This window comes from Pantherophis guttatus, chromosome 1 (assembly GCF_059756535.1).
Source record: "Pantherophis guttatus breed Tessera chromosome 1, ASM5975653v1, whole genome shotgun sequence".
In the NCBI taxonomy this organism is placed as follows: domain Eukaryota; kingdom Metazoa; phylum Chordata; class Lepidosauria; order Squamata; family Colubridae; genus Pantherophis; species Pantherophis guttatus.
The window spans coordinates 149,841,317-149,858,536 of record NC_142063.1 but is presented as its reverse complement, the minus strand read 5'-3'; the positions used below and the strand labels follow the sequence as shown (position 1 = coordinate 149,858,536).

At 36.7% G+C, this 17,220-nt stretch overlaps 1 protein-coding gene across 3 annotated transcripts in view; it reads left to right on the top strand.

The window, feature by feature from the left end:
* The window catches only part of LOC117670973 (sodium channel protein type 2 subunit alpha-like), an 86,938-nt gene that overhangs the window by 5,352 nt on the left and 64,366 nt on the right, over positions 1 to 17,220 (top strand). For 2 of the 3 annotated variants that reach the window (XM_087881992.1, XM_087881993.1), the window contains exon 1: positions 13,880 to 13,994. In XM_087881992.1, coding sequence (XP_087738118.1) covers positions 13,915 to 13,994 — 80 coding nt within the window. In that variant the 5' untranslated portion in view covers positions 13,880 to 13,914. Of the gene's footprint in view, positions 1 to 8,620; positions 8,756 to 9,990; positions 10,309 to 12,766; positions 12,886 to 13,879; positions 13,995 to 17,220 lie in introns of those variants that run through there. The other variant, XM_087881994.1, reaches the window with a different exon arrangement.

Below are 17,220 nucleotides of genomic sequence, written 5' to 3'. Positions count from 1 at the left end.
GCTTCATCATTGGAGGTCTTTAGGAAAAGACTAGATAGCTACTTTTCTGAAATGTTATAGGGCTTCTTGCTTGAGCAGGGGGTTGGACTAAAAAACCCCCAAGGTCCCTTCCAACTCTGATGATGTTTTATGTGCTATGATTGCAGTTGCCTTTATTTTGGCTGCTGTGTCACTCTGCCCTGTTTCCTTAGCTGTCAATCTAGTCTTCAATCATTGCAGCTATTATATAAACATACAATTTGTCATTTACTTCAGCATTAGCTACTAGAAATGGCACAATATGAAGTTTGGAGCCTTATGGAAAGTTATATCTGAATCAACCCCATGTGGAAATAAGCCCCACTTAGGTTCCAGTAAACCAATACAAGAATGAGGTAATCAACTCTGACATATAGAGCAAGTGTAATTGTTAACACCTGAGCTTCAGTAATCTACACAAATTATTTTCTTTCTAACCAAATGTTGATTGATCGTAATGAGGGCAGAAAATGGATCCAATATTTCAGAATATTCTAAAGTCTTATGTGTTTGCTGAAGTTCCTAACTTGGAATTAGGAAGAGGAAAGCTGAGAAACAAGTAATTTATTATTTGGAGTATATCTCAACTTTTCTTTGCATATGAAAAGAGATTTCAGCAACAATCTGAGATGCTTGAAACTGCATAGATGAGAGGCCTTTTATCTATTTATATTTAATATCCCCTTTAATGGAAGCTCACTGACATCTCTTTTTCTTAATCTGGGAGGTTAAAATGTTAATATACTAATATTTTAGAACTCTTAATTTAGTTCTTAGAACCTAAGTAAATATATTTGATCAATATGCTATTGCTGACACTTTATTCCTTCTTAGTATTATTTCATTCAGTTTTTAATATCCTAAGAATCACATATAAGTTATTTTTACATGCTTTTAAATTAAAATGTGTGTTATTTATATAATTTTATATCATTTAGATCAGTTTACACTGTGTGCTATTATGTAACTGGTTAACTGTAATACTTTGCAGTAAAACCATAATTTAATGTGTTCTGTAGACTCTCAATTGAATAATTTGAGTTAAATATCTGTTAAATGTGGGGCTGAATGAAAACGTTATTATATCTGAAGTTTATGATCCAAAGTCTAATAAACTAAGGGTTTACAGTACGTCAGTATTCAACTCTGTTTCTTGAATTAATCACATATCTGCACTTGATCGTAGTAAAAGGTCCAAAAATCCTTGGAGTTGCAGAGGTTCAAATCATGAAGATTTCTCCTTAATCTTTCAGATTGCCTATATTAGGTTTTCCTGGTACATTGTATAGAGAGTAAGGAAGATGATCTGGAAAAGATATGCAGGATCTGTTATCTAGGCAAACCATACTGAAACATTTTTTTCTGAAGTCCAGAAAAAAACATTCGGAAGTGGCTTAGGCAGACACTTCCCCAATTCACTAAACTATAAGAAGGAAGAGGAGGTATTGAACAATCAGATTTCCAAGATAACTGCTCTTATAGTCATAAATAAAAATGAATAACTGTAGTTCTGGCTTTCCTGTGGAGTTGATTTCCTGGTCAGGTTTACTCAGTGGGCTGACTAATAGATACAAAAGTGAGCAATTGTAATAGGATTGGATTTTTAAAATGACTTTATGACCCCGGCATTGTGTGAATGGGTCCCCTCTTGTGTTGACTGGCATTTCCTGCAGTTGACAATAGGGAAGCCCTGCAGTTGAGAGCTTGCCAATACAATGGCCTTTGCCCCCTGCCTTATCCTTGCTTCCCCATTTAATAAAAACCAGTTTGCCCATGAAAAGCTTTGATTCCCAGTGCAAGGATGCCATGATGCTCCAGAAGCACTGCATTTCTAGTCACAAGATGGAGATTGGCATATTTTCCTGCCAGCAGAGAATCAGCCTGGCCAAAGCACTATTGAACTTTAACATCTCAAGCTGCCAAATGGAAGTTTTCTGTAGATTGCTGCAATAGGAGACTGGCATGGGAACTCTGGGGCAAGGTGGGAATAATACCAACCTCCATATATGGAAAAGTTCTTGATGTGACTGAAATTGGCCGGTGCTACCAATGAAACTTTTGAATATATTTGTCAATGGACAAATGGACAAATTTCACAACATGAAATGAACTGGATAAATAAATTGGAACCAGAACTTTCATTGCTAAGTGATGCAGTCATTAAATGAGTCATGACTAATTCTCTCTCTCTCTCTCTCTCTCTCTCTCTTTTTTTGGCTACATAATCTGTCTTTCCCCACTCACTTTGCTTGCCTTCAGAAGTTGTGTGGGCTCCATCACTGGAGGTTTTTTAAAAATAAATAAATGCTTTATGAACAATATATCATTTCCCCCTATTTTCTTGGTGGTTAATATGCTACCGCGAGTAGGTAGCGATGATGGCCGGTGGTTCGGAGAACCGGTAGCAATGGCAGCTGGAGGCTCCGCCCACCTGCCCACCCGCCCCATTCCCAGGAGTCGGAGAATGCACCATTTCCCGACTCCTACTGCTCACCTTTCTCCCGCAGCTGGCTGTCAGGGAAGACAAGCGCCTGAAAGGTAACGGAGTCGCTCACTTTCCTTCTTGAATGAGCCACTCTGGTCCACGCGCTCACTGTGCAAGCGCACACTGTTTATTTAATTCAGCGGCAGGTTGGATGTGCGCTTGCGCAGCTGGCGCGTGGACCAGAGCGGCTCATTCAAGAAGGAGAGTGAGTGACTCCAGTACCTTTCAGGCACTTGCCTTCTCTGACAGCCAGCCGCAGGAGAAAGGTGAGCAGTAGGAGTCGGGGAATGCACCATTCCTCGACACTGGCCTTGCCGCGGAGTCGCTGCCTGCTCGCCCTTCACCACACGGCTCCACCCACCTGTACCATTTCCCGGAGTCGGGGAATGCACCATTCCCCGACTCCTACTGCTCATCTTTCTCCCGCGGTTGGCTGTCAGGGAAGGCAAGCACCCGAAAGGTACCGGAGTCGCTCACTCTCCTTCTTGAATGAGCCGCTCTGGTCCACGCACCGGCTGCACAAGCGCACATCCAACCTGCCACTGAATTAAATAAACAGTGTGCGCTTGCGCAGCCAGCGAGGAACTGCACATTGGGAGACTAAGGAGACTTACTGCATAAAAATCTTGGTTTACGTAGGAAGAACCTGGCTAAAGAGAAATACACATAAAGCCTACGAAAAGGAAAGAAAACATATATATATTGACTCAGCCTTCCATCCTTTCGAGGTAGGTAAAATGAGGACCCGGTTTGTGGGGGCAATAAGCTGACTTTGTATAAAAAAGAACACCGCTTGGGGGTGGGCAAAAGCCCTACTAAGCAGGTATATACAAAAGTATAACGGCTATTGCTTAATGCATTGTAAGCCGCCCTGAGTCTCCGGAGAAGGGCGGCATATAAATTGAACCTATATATATATATAGGTTGGATATATATATATATATATATATATATATATATATATATATATATATATGCGTATTCTTTCTAGCCAGGTTTTACCTACGTAAACTAAGTTGTTTTACAGCCCTGGTTCTGTGAAATCTCATTCAGGGATCAGAACCAGGGCTGTAGAACAACTTAGTTTACGTAGGTAAAACCTGGCTAGAAAGAATATGCACATAAAAGCCTACGAAAAAGAAAAAGACATATATATATATATATATCCAAAATTATTGCAAGGTCTGGACAAGATGCTGCAATATTGTAGTAGGGTATATTTTACAAACGTAGGGTGGAGATAGGAAGTAACAGAGATTAGTTTTCTAGTTGACATGTAATAAATAAAATATTCTTTGAGGAAATAGTTTCTGGCAGGTTATATGATATAGGCAAGCTTCTTATGCATTTGAGGGTGAAACCATTTTGTGAAGGGACTGTAAGCTTTTCTGGAACCTTTTGGTCAAAGAGCAAGGTAAAAAAAATCAACATGAAAAATAGGAAATTCTTACCCAAAAACAACTAAAATTGATAAAAGAAACTTTTTACATCCCAGACCTTCAGTCTCTGTTGACAAAGATGGGAGCAAACCATATAAGGTAACTTTTGCCAGAATACCATTCTGTTTACTGAGGGCCAAGTAAAAATATTGGAAAATATATTAGAACATTAAAAGCATAATAAAAATATTAAGATTCTTATCCAGTTAAACAAAAAAACCCTGTCTAATAAAAATTATAATAAAAAAAACCCAGTTGGATTTTGCAGTTATATTCCTGTATAATCTATTACTTGCTTGATAAAAACAGTATAAATCTCTGGTAGTTGCAGTTGTTTAAACTTGAGCACAATCCTAGTACAGGGTCAACCCACAACTGCAAATCAAATGTGATTGTGGCTTGAGGTAGCCCTTTCAGGCACTGTGGTCTGGTTAACATTGCTGGATTTTGCACATTTCTTGCTTTCTTTTTTCTCTGTTTGCAGCTATATTGGTATTGATTTTATTAGTCACTAACACGTATGCTAGAAATAATCAAATGTCCACACTGAGAGATCATGAATTGAGTTCCCCTCTTTTCTCCAAAACCATGATATCTATGCTTATATTTTATTTTTCTAATTCATATTGTGTGTGTGTGTGTGTTTACTAGGCTTAAGCGCTGCTTCAATTATATCTGACTAGGCAGCTGACAGATCTACTAAACAGTAATAAGTTTAAAAAGTAAACATTAACAACATGAAGATAAAAGCATAATAAATAACATCCCCAAAGCTAAGGAATAGCCATTATACAGTAAGTCCAGAGGTGGGTTCTACTTACGTTTACTACCAGTTCACAACGGGATCACGCAGATCACTGACGACGACATCTGGGGCAGTGGGCGGGGCCTCCCACTGGTTTTACTACTGGTTCTTGCAAACCGGTCCGAACTGGGGGCAGTCCACCACTGAATAAGTCTACAGGAATGGTACTCAGGGAACCCATCCCATGTACAACAGAGGGGCTTTTGTATCAACAAAACAAACTTTCAGTATTGAGACTGTTAACACATCGAAGGCATTATTATTAGTTAGGCTTCCTTCTGATTAGCAGTGATTCTGAGTTTATGTTGTTATGTGGCTTTTCTTTAGAAGATCTAATAATTAACAGATTTCCATTTTATTCTTATTATTGGCAGCATCTGATTTGTATGAATTAGATACAAATTTATTTGTATGAATTAGGTGCTGAAACAATTGTTCAGATATATAGGGATCCTGCTTACTAATTTATTTCATCATTATAATGCTATAATTTTTACGCCCTGCTGAGAGCATTCATTTGCCTGAAAAGCAAAATAAAAGTCCTATATATAAATAATCAAAACATTGTATGAGAAACTGACTTACCTGGGTGCAGATTAATATTTCGACTGAATGTTAAAAATACATCCATACTGTTTGCCAATAGACAAAGTGTTAATGTTGATAATAGCAGGATCGTAAGAGGAGAATGTTAAAATGTTTCTCATGTACTTCTCAGATTTATTCAAATTCTTTAAAAGAACAGGGGCTTGAAGAATTATGGGCAACTCAGACTTCAGGCCCATAGATATATGACATTGGTTGATACCTTAGCTGTAGAATGGAATGCCTTATGAGTCCAATGGAAAATAAAAATACTCAGCTTGGATTTTTAGTAATTTCTTGCTTTATTTATTTAGTCCTTTCAGGTCGGTGATGACTATGGTCACTGCAGTTCTCTTGACAAGATTTTCACAAATAGTTTGCCATTGCCTTCTTCGTATAGTTAAGAAAGAGTTATGCAGATGGGCTCAAGGTCCTTTAGATGGTTTTGGGCCTAAAGTAGGAATAGAATTTACAGACAAAATTCATTGCCTTCCAGCTTCTAGCCTGCTAACTTAACCACTCCACCAAACCGGCTCTCTAATTGATTTTATTATTATAGATTTTCTCTGGGTCAGGTTAACACTGGTGTTCCTGATTCTTTTCCTCATGCCATTCTCAACATGACTTTAAATATAAATAAAGTGATTTCATCTTCTGCAGTGCAGATTTGGATCATAGGCACAAATTATTTTAGCTTCTTTTCAGTTCAGGCAGGAAAAAAGAAATTGCACGTTGCTTATCTAAGGAGATTGAAGGAGTTCAAATACCATTCTGTTAATTGGCAATATTGCTTTTTAAGTAAGTGCACATAGCTTGTATGAGAAGACAAGCTAGTATATGAAGAAATATGGGCTTCAAAATCTTAGCTTAGTGCACCCTAACAGGAAAAAAAATCCTGTGGTTCTGTTTTCCCAATCCCAAACAACATTAATATATAATTTAAGATCGAACTACAGAGATTTATACAAACATCAAGCTATTTTTCCACCTGCTTTTTTGAAAAAAGAAAAGAAAGCTTTTATTAAAGCTTTTGCTATCTGTGATATTTCTTCATCCAAGAATGATGAAAGCCATTTCATTTCTCAGTATAAACAATGGCAAATTCAAATGGAGATTCAGCTGCATTTTAAGTCAATCTGTGGAATGATCCTCAACCACACTCACTGGAGGGAAGGCAGCATAGGTTAATACCATTAATATAGCTTTTCTAAATTTAGTACCTTCAAGTTGTGTTCAGCATCAGCTTTTGTAACTCCAAGACAGTAGTGCTGTAGAATACTTTCAGAAGAAATTGTTTCAAGGGAAATTTTTCCTGAACAACTTTAAGGAATTTGAGGGAAAGGAACATGCAGAAAGAAAAGTAGCCAACTTTTATTTTGGCCCTGGATTCCTTTGTATCATAAAATGTTAGAGAGTTCTAGTCCCACCTTAGCTATTATTATGAAAACCCCCTGGGTGACCTCGGTCAGTCACTCTCAACCTAACCCACCTCACAGGGCTGTTGTTATAGGGAAAATAGGAGGTGTGTTGGAAATAATAATAATAATAATAATAATAATAATAATAATAATAATAATAATAATAATAATAATAATAATAATAATTTTATTTCTATACCGCCCTTCTCCCGAAGGACTCAGGGCGGTGTACAGCCAATTTAAAAACACAAGACACAACAATGATTAAAAATTAAAATAATTAAATAGATTTGGCCGATTTAAAATCCCAAAAATTTAAAATACCCCAATTTAAAATTATTATGTTGATAGCCCAGCCTGGCGGAACAACAGGGTCTTCAATGCGCAACGAAACACCCGGAGATCGGAGATCTTACGTATTTCCGGGGGCAGTTCATTCCACAGGGCTGGGGGTCCCACAGAAAAGGCCCTCCCCCTGGGTGTCGCCAGCCGACATAACTTGGCTGATGGCACCCTGAGGAGACCCTCTCTGTGGGAGCTGTGACAGCTATGTTCGCTGTCTTGAATTATTTCTAAAACAACAAAGGCAGGACATAAATACATAAATTCAAGTTGCTAGAACTTGAATTACAGGAATTATTTTTCCCCAGCTCCTTTCTAGAGTGCTTTGTCTTGTTATAATAGAAGCCTATAATTCCAATAGATTAATAATCATGCTTTTCATGTACAAATAAAATTCTCTCCTCCCAAAGTATAACAGTCTAAATATATATACTTTTCATTCAAGAACAGGACAAATAATAAAAACAAGGCTGAAAAGAAGTGAAATCACATCTATAGCTAGATTAAATATTGGAGTTTTCGGTACAAAGATGAGTACTGTTATTTAAATGGAATACTGGGGCTGTAGTATTGTTAAATGTGATTTTTCTTTATCTGAAAGTTTTCTCCGTCTTAAATATAATGCATTTCTGAATATTGATTATGAGAATAGATGTTCTTTAAGGTATTGTACCTGCCTCTTCTAATATGCTATAAAATTACCACACTATTTATAGCAAGAGGCACTTCACAGAATGGTGACGGTAAATCTGAAAATCTCGGAAGGAGGTAAAATCTTCTAGCTGACTTTTTTTTTTAATGCTGGGAGAAAATTATTTGAATTGCCCAGCACTTAGGGAAGAACAAGCAGACAGGAAATTCTATAAAGTAAGGCAGGAATAAAAGAAAACCAGACTATGAAAGCTGTAAAAAATGTTAGAACATGGAGCGAGAAAGAAAAGAGGTGAATATTAACAGGAACAATAAAAGTTTGGAAGGTTCAAAGTTTACATGTTGATTTCAAATAATTATTTGACCGCAAATCATTATTTATGTCGGATTTTTCAAAACTGCTGTTTGAGGTTTCTTATCAAAATGTCTAAATAGCTGGTATTTGCTGAGGATTTCTTTCTTCCCCATCTTTCCATGTATAGTAGGAATCCCTTCCCTTCCCTATACCAGCTTTCAATAAATTACTGCATTACATTGTTCAATTTTTAAATCTTCAACCAAAATAGATAGGTGAAACATAACTGATGGTAGCTCTTTAAAAGATTAGAAAAATGAATAATTGTTAATTTTCCTCTGAATCAAATGCTGCTCAAAATAACAGCCCCATAACTAAGGATCAAAGAGCAAGCTAAAAGGAAAACAACCCACACTTATACCTTTTTATGTGTTTTTTTTTTGCCTCTTCTCTTTGACAGTGTATGTACCTCCATCATTATTATGTGTTTTGCTCTTTTTCTTTCTCTTTTTTTTTGTTATTAATTGAAAAATGATTTTTTTAAAAAAATAATCCACTGACTGGGAAAGTGTTCTGTTTCAGCTGCTGTTAAGGATGGGATTCCCTGAATTCATTTTGCCTCTGGAAGAAAGAAAGATTTTGTAGTTCAGGGTTGCTGCATATTCCACCCTAAGAATTTACATGAAATTCTGTGGCACAGTTTCAGAAATCAAAAAGGTAGGACATACTTTTTTCCCTCTAAATGTTTCATTTTTGTCTTGGCAATTGTTCCAAACTTCCCCATTCTCATATCCACATAAGCCTTTTAGCACTTGTTCGATTTCTTGCTCTCTTTCCCCACTAGAACAGTTGATACCTTGACCTGGTTTAAATCTCAAATTGCCTTTCAGCTAATTGGTACTTCCCACTGTTATGGTTCCAAGCCCTTTCCCCCCACATCCTCATCACAGATTCAGGGTATTTGATTTCTTCTGGCCATGCTCTTTCTAAAATACTCCATCAGGGTGGCCGGAAGAAGAAAGAGCAAGGGCTAATACCTAGTCATAATGTCTATACTGCCCTGTCATCTGTCAATAAGACTCAAGCCATCAGCACTTAGACTGGGGAAATGTTCAGGGCTGGAGGATTGTTTCATGAAGTCATGACTTCTTACGCTTTGCAGTCTTTTCAGAAAGTTAAATAGCAGTTAACATTATATACACTCAGAGATTTCAGACGCTGCTTGGCTTTTGACAACCCTGTGGAACTTGTTCATAGATACGAGTAACTCTGGAGTATTCTAGAAGTCTCTAGAATGGAATTTGATCTTATCCCAAAGCATGAATGGTGTGGGACTAGGAATGGATTTCCAGAGGAAAAAAATTGCAGACTACAGGAACCAGGAATTCAGGTGACCCTGAGGACACAGATAAACCTCCAAGTGTTTCAATGACCCTCTAAAAGGATGCCAATGACCAGCTGCCGGCAAGGAATATAAATCCTTCCATTCCCCACTATCCTGTCAGAGCTAAAGAAGCTTCTTGGATGAGAAGCAAAAGTTTTCAAAAGAAAAAACAAGAAAGTCCAGTTGCCTCCTGAAAAAGCACCTTAGGGACAACCATGACGTGGATGGCTGAGAATCTCTACAGACTCTTAGGCAACTTCTTCCTTTCCAACATTATTTTAGGGATAATAACTGCCTTAAGTCATAAAGCTCGTTCCATAGGGTGAAGACACGCATGCATTTGTCATCCATCCATCCATGTACCTCAGCAGTTAACAGCATATGGCTGATCTGGTCTTGGCTCAGAAGCTAAGCAGAGGCAGGTTTGATTAATAGTGAGATAAGAAATCCAAAAGGGATTGTGTGTATATGTGTGCAGGTATCTGTGTTTGATTATTTATATATGTTACATATGTGTGTTATATTAACATTGTCTAATCATTTTTTATTTCACCTTGATTTTTTGCAGGTCATTCTTATGCAATAGGCTAAAAGTAATTTCAATGTGCAGGATGAAAAAATGGCACAGACACTGCTGGTACCACCAGGACCTGACAGTTTCCGCTTTTTTACTAGAGAATCTCTTGCAGCTATTGAAAAACGGTGCGCAGAAGAGAAAGCGAAAAGGCCCAAACAAGAACATACGGATAATGATGACGAAAATGGGCCAAAACCAAATAGTGACTTGGAAGCAGGAAAAACACTTCCCTTTATATATGGCGATATTCCTCCTGGAATGGTGTCGGAACCATTGGAGGACCTGGACCCTTACTATAGCAATAAAAAAGTGAGTTTTAATTAAGATTGGCTGGATTTTTAATAATATTTGCTGGATTTTTCAAAGGTTTTGTGAACGCTTGATGTTCTTAGTGTGTATTCATTTAAGCTTATTTTTCTCAGTTCGCACTCAGAAAAAATGTGAAAAACATTTTGCAGCATGGCTTTATGGGTACAGTTCATGGGTTTCCTGTTTTATATCTATGCAAAACTGGCCCTAGGGCTGGAAAAAAGAAAAGAGAGATCTTGATTAAAAATCACTACAAAAATGAGTTAAATAAATATAAACAACAACTATAAAAATTTATAGCAAAGTACAATTATCTAAGTAGAAGTTAATGGTTGGGGGGGATGAAAGAAAGTAGTACACTATAGAACACTTTTTATATGCAGGTAGTCCTCGACTTACAACAGTTCATTTAGTGACAGTTTGAAGTTTTTTTTTTTTAAAAAAAAATTGATTTATATGCCGCCCTTCTCCGGAGACTCAGGGCGGCTTACAATGATTTAAGCAATAGCCTTCATACTTTTGTATATTTATACAAAGTCAGCTTATTGCCCCCATAATCTGGGTCCTCATTTTACCTACCTTAGAAAGGGTGGAAGGCTGAGTCAACCTTGAGCCTGGTGAAATTTGAACTTGCAGTAATTGCAGGCAGCAGATGTAAGTGGATGTCAATTAGTCTGCTGAGCCACCAGCACTGAAAAAAGTGACTTATGACCATTTTTCACACTTATGACCATTGCAGCATCCCCATGGTCATGTGATTTACATTCGGATGCTTGTCATCTGACTCACATTTATGACAGTTGCAATGTCCCAGGGTCCTGTGATTCTTTTGCGACCTTCTGATAAGCAAAGTCAATGAGGAAACCAGATTCCACTTAACAACCATGTTACTAATTTAACAACTGCAGTGATTCACTTAACAAATTTGGCAAGAAAAGTTGTAAGATGGGGCAAAACTCACTTAACAAATTTCTCACTTAGCAACATAAATTTTGGGTTCAATTGTGGTCGTAATTTGAGGACTACCTGTAATACATATATATTTAATTACACTATATCATCTTGCTTATCTGTTCTTGATCTCCTACTTTTGCACAGTATCTTTTGCAATAATAAAATATTTTCTTTTTTAAAAACAAAAGGAGATAGCAATAACTATAGGATCAGCTAAGAATACAGACTCTCAGTATAATAAAACTCATCAATTTTATTATACTGAGTGGGTTTGCTCTCTGTTTAAATACAAGCAGCTTGCCCTAAACTAGATCTATTTTGTTCGTAATAGCTAAACTCATTTCTATATCTTAACTGATGGTAGTGTGGGGGTTGTGGAACAATGTGACGAGAAGGTTCTATGATTAAGTTGCTGCAACAGCAAGTCAGGAGTAAGCAAGTTATTTTGAAGGACGGAACTAGTCAGAATAAGTGCAGTCTCAATAAGTTCCTGCAGCAAGTGAAGGTTGCCCATCACAAGTTCACAAGTTCATCAGAGTTGCTGTTCTTCCAGTTAGGGGAGGAGCAGTCCATGGTAGGCATGAAATGCACCATAATACAGTAGACATTTAGCTGTTTGGTCCAAGATGGGGTGGCCTTTAAAGTTAATACTAAGAAATATTATTACCCATGGTTCCTGGCAGATATTCCTTAGCTGAGAGAGTACGTTACTTCTCAGCTGTAGAGTCTACTGTGCAGAGTTCCCAGTGACTCAGCCTCCACCCACGACGATAGCCATTCTGAGTCAGCCTCTGGAAGTTGGTGGGATATGACATTTGAATGGACATTATTGTATCACCATAGCCTATTTTTCTTACAGAGATACAATTATGTGTCACTTTATAAGTTTGTAGTTGCGAGTTACAAACCACACAGTTTTCCTTGTACGTTGCACCATGTTTCGGGTCAAACTTGTCCAATCTGATGCTCTCCAGATCTGCAACGACCAGAATTTCTAGTTCTGATTTAGTACAGCATCTGTATAATGATGCATTGGGCAAGTCTGTTCCAGTTCATAGATTTTCTTGCTCGTACACAGTAATAAAAAAGAGATTATTTACTGAATACGAGAATATTTACCTATGCTTCTAAATTCATTAAAGTGTGGTATTATTGCGCTGATGAAAAAAGTATGGACTTTATTTGATTCTGATCATTTTTATTTATGTGTTAAAAATTTGTATGTTGTCCTATAAACAATTAATTTGTTTTTCAAAGTAACAAAATGTGACACTCAAATGGACAATAAAGTTAGTAGTGATAGTAATCGTAGGCATTGTGATAACAAGAACAACAAAAACCAAACATCTTTAATTTACCTTATTTGAATCCGGGTACTGAATATAAAGTGCTGCATTTTCTTCAAAGGTCATTACAGTATCAAGATTTAGGAAGTGCACGGTATATGTATTCTTCATAAGAATATTCTAATCGAGCTATTCTTTGTGTGTTTTTTTCCCCACAGACCTTCATTGTGTTGAATAGAGGGAAGGCAATTTTCCGATTCAGTGCCACATCTGCCTTGTACATTTTAACCCCTTTCAATCCTCTCAGAAAAATTGCTATTAAAATTTTGGTACATTCATATCCTTTTCCAGCTGAATACCACAAATGAAAGTTGAATTGTTTTTCCAATATTATTTTCAAAAATAATTACTATCTTTACCCCTACAATCAGAAAGAATTGTCTTTTGATGATAAAGGCATGTTTTGAACAGTAGTTTAGAATAAACTGGGTTAAAGCTCCTGGTAAAATATTTTCTCTTTCATGATATTTAGATTACAAATCTAAATGTTTGGCATTACTTAAATGCTTAATAGTACCGTAGTATTTCCCCCCCATTAATTGTACTAATGCATTCTATGTTTGTTCATGTCATTAAAAAGAAAGAATACTGTTGGAATAATTATGTATCTCTGGAGACATGAAATGTATCATCTGCACCAGGTGGCATAATAACATGGTCACAAAAGGGAAATTGGATTGGGATGAGGAGATGAAGAAGGATGAATGTTTTAAGGGGAATGAGGAAAAAAAATCAGTATTTGGATTCTTCTTGTTAATGGGTATCTATTATTTTGGCTGTGTAAAGAATAATTAGTTATGGGAATATCTTTTATTCAGAAAGTTAAATAAAGTGATGAAGTTGTAATTAGAAAAAATATAACTCAGTGACATTGTGGCCTCAGCAATTTGATGCTAAATTAATATCGTTTAGAATGTAGTAGAGACATTAATGCTTGGTGAATAAAATATTGAGGTATCAGTGCAACAAATATATGGCTGGTTCATATAATCCAATTCTCCAGTACAAGGAAAATACTCAGTTATGGGCAGCAGATTGTGCTGGCATATAGAGACTCCTTGCTATTATTGGCTGTTATGTAGCCTTGCTATGATCTGTGGCAACCTGCTTATGATAGTTCTCTTAATACAAAGCATGATCACTTTAAATGTGCCATGTTTTCATCTATTTTTGCTGTAGCAGTGTCTTTGTGGGATTCACTTTGTTTCAGGGAAAATAAGATTGGCTCTGTCATTAAGTTTATTCGGTGATATGGCAAATAATAAAAGGCCCAATATTCCTTAACTTGGGTTTTACATTATTCAGCATGCTTATTATGTGCACTATTTTGACCAACTGTGTATTTATGACCATGAGTAATCCTCCAGAATGGACAAAGAATGTAGAGTAAGTCAAACTCTTTTAAAACCTATATAAGCTATCTTTGTTTTTATGTATTTTCAATTGCAGATTTTAATGAGCAGTCTCAGCACTGTATTTCCTTCTGCTCCTTTACTCTAAATTGGTTTGTAAATAAAGTTATAGCAATAGCACTTGGACTTTTTAAGGCTAATTTTATATTTATATTTCAATATAATTATATTTTATTATGATTAGATTATAAATAAAGTGATAAATGTGTGACTTTGGAGTTATATCCTTCCCTGAAACTCCAAATGGCAAACTTGGGTTTCCTCAAAAAACGTCCATCTAGGTCAGGGGTGTCAAACTCACATTGTCACGGTGGCATCACGTGACATACTGGAACTTTTTTCCCCTTCGCTAAACTAGGCGTGGGCGTGGCCAGTGTATGATATAGTCGGACTGCGGACCAGGAGTTTCACAGCCCTGATCTAGGTACTGAGTAGATCGAGCGTAAACAGTCATAGATAGGATGACTTTCAGACAATTAGAAAACATACTAAGGGTCTACAAAGCAGAACAAGAATCAGGGAATGGATGCCTGATACGACTTCAACACTTTAATTCCAACTATAGTTGCAGTGCATCCCCATATACCCATTTGCTCTTACTTTGGAGTAAAAAAATAATAATACAGCAAATAGATGTACTGTTCCAGGTGCCTATCCAACAGCTTTTTTTAAAAAAAAAGCTATTTCCATAGGGTTTGGGATTGCAAATTATTTTTAAGAGACCATATAGTGGCTTGCTAATTCCATGAATGGCATCAATCCTAGTTAGATCTTCAGAGTGGCATTAGTTTCCACAAAGCCGCACCTTTTATGATTAAAGTCACTGATGTCATGGCAGTGAGAACCTCCTTCCCTTATAGCTTGACCGCCTCTGCATTTCTTTTTTCTTGATCTTCCTTTCCTTTGGACATCCTCCCCTTTGTAGTAGTTAACTATTCATTTTCATTCGGCCCACCTCATTTATACTACTACTTCAGGCCATTCAAATGAGGCCTTGATGCTCATCGTGGCCCATCTTTTTAAAAAGCTGAGTAATCATGCTTCTCTTTTTGTGCTTACAATCCCTGCCTATTCAGCAGAATGTATGCATTGCTGCGTATATTCAAAAACAGCTTAAGGAGAGAAGAAGAAAGGAGGTTGTAGAGTCAGAGTGGAAAAAGGAAAAAAAAAATCCAATTAGTAACAATGAATCTTGTAGCAAAGGTCCGCAAAAGGACCCATACTTTCTTTAGAACTTCGACCAACTTGCTACGGTATACCCTTTTTTTAAGGTCCTTTATTTCAGCCCCTTTTTTGTAGTCCCCTGAAAGTGCCACAATCAAACATTCACTATTTTAAAGTTCATTATTTCTTTCCACCCTGAAACAGAAGCAAAAGCAAAACTATACTGTTGCAATATTTTCAGGATCAGACTCAATAAAGATAATAGGAGTTAGAGCTTTAAATATATTTCTTTTTAATTATGATAGGCATTCTATATTCACTGAATATTCAAGGTAGAAGCGACGAGAATGGTGAGGGTGGCTCCTTATATATACAAGGGGTGGAGCTAGGAATGGGAGTGGTAAGTTATGAATACATTAAAGTCCAAAGAATAAGTTAACCTCTGATGTCCCATATATACATTATTTACACATTGGAGAATAAGGCATTTACATCTGACAAATCCCCCTCTAAATGCCGGTTCGTTACACAACACCAATTACATTCTGATTCAGGACAATATAATACATATAATTTAGAAGTTAAATATTTGTGTTGTTTAGAAGGTAAGGGTTTTGTTAATATGTCAGCTAATTGTTCAGAAGTATCGCAATGTATTGCTTTAATGAATCCGTCTTGAGACAGTTGTCTCACATGCTTAAACTTTATATCAATATGCCTGGACCTTTGTCCAATTGCATCGGATCTGGATATTTCAATGGCCGCTTTATTGTCTTCATGCATAATAAATGGTAAAGTGGGTTTCTTCCAAACATCAGTGATCAGATCATTGAACCATACAAGGTTATTTGCAGCCTTGGACAAACAAACATATTCCGCTTCTGTAGTAGAAGTGGCTACTAGTTCTTGTTTACCAGTATACCAGTAAACTGGACAATCATTCAATAGAAAAACATAACCAGAAGTACTCTTTCTGCATGATGTATCACCAGCCCAATCTGCATCAGCATAACAAGTAATTTTTGGTTCTCTGTCATTATTGGGTTCCAACATTAAACAAAAATCTAATGTACCCTTCAGATATCTTAGAATTCTTTTGACAGCTTCCCAATGATACAAGGTTGGTTTACTAACATATCTTGACAATAGATTGAGAGGTAATGCAATATCTGGCCTAGTCCAATTAGATATATAAAGGAGTGAACCTATAACTGATCTGTAAAATGTGTTGTCTTTAAACTCAGGGGAAGATTCATCAGTGTTTCTAAGAAAATCAGTTTGCATAGGGGTGTCACAGGTTTTGGCATTATTTAAGTTACATTTGTTTAGGAGTTCGATGATTTTATCTTTCTGTGTAAGTTTGAATCCCCTTTTAGTTTTGTTAATTTGCACACCAAGGTATTTATTCACTTTACCCAGAGATTTCAGTGAGAAGTGTTCATTTAACTTATTTACAAAGATTTCCCTGCTCTCTTTATGCTTTCCAATGTATAAAATATCGTCCACGTAAATTAATACAAATTCAATATGATCATTACTCTTTTTTACAAAGAAACAGTTATCAGCAGTGGTGGCGTTGAAATCCATGGTCTTAAGTACTTTTACCAAGCAATCGTACCATCTTTTGCCGGATTGCTTTAATCCGTACAGACTCTTATTTAATAACCAAATTTCGTTCTTATTAGTGTATTGACTGTGTGGTGCTCTTACATATATTTCCTTATCTAATTTTGCATGTAAGTATGCGGTCTGTATGTCATATTGGAATACGTCCAGATTGAGTGCAGATGCTACTACAAGGGCTGTTTTGACACTCTCTGTTCTCACTGTGGGTGAATATGTATCAGTATAGTCTTCTGGATATTTTTGTGCATAGCCTTGTGCAACTAGTCTAGCCTTGTATAAGGTATTGCCTCCTTCTAAGTTCTTAATTTTATAAATCCACCTGGTACCTATAATTGTTTTATCCTTAGGTGCGATCGCAGGTGTGAATACATTTAATCCTTGTAAACTTTCCATCTCTTTTTCCATAGCTA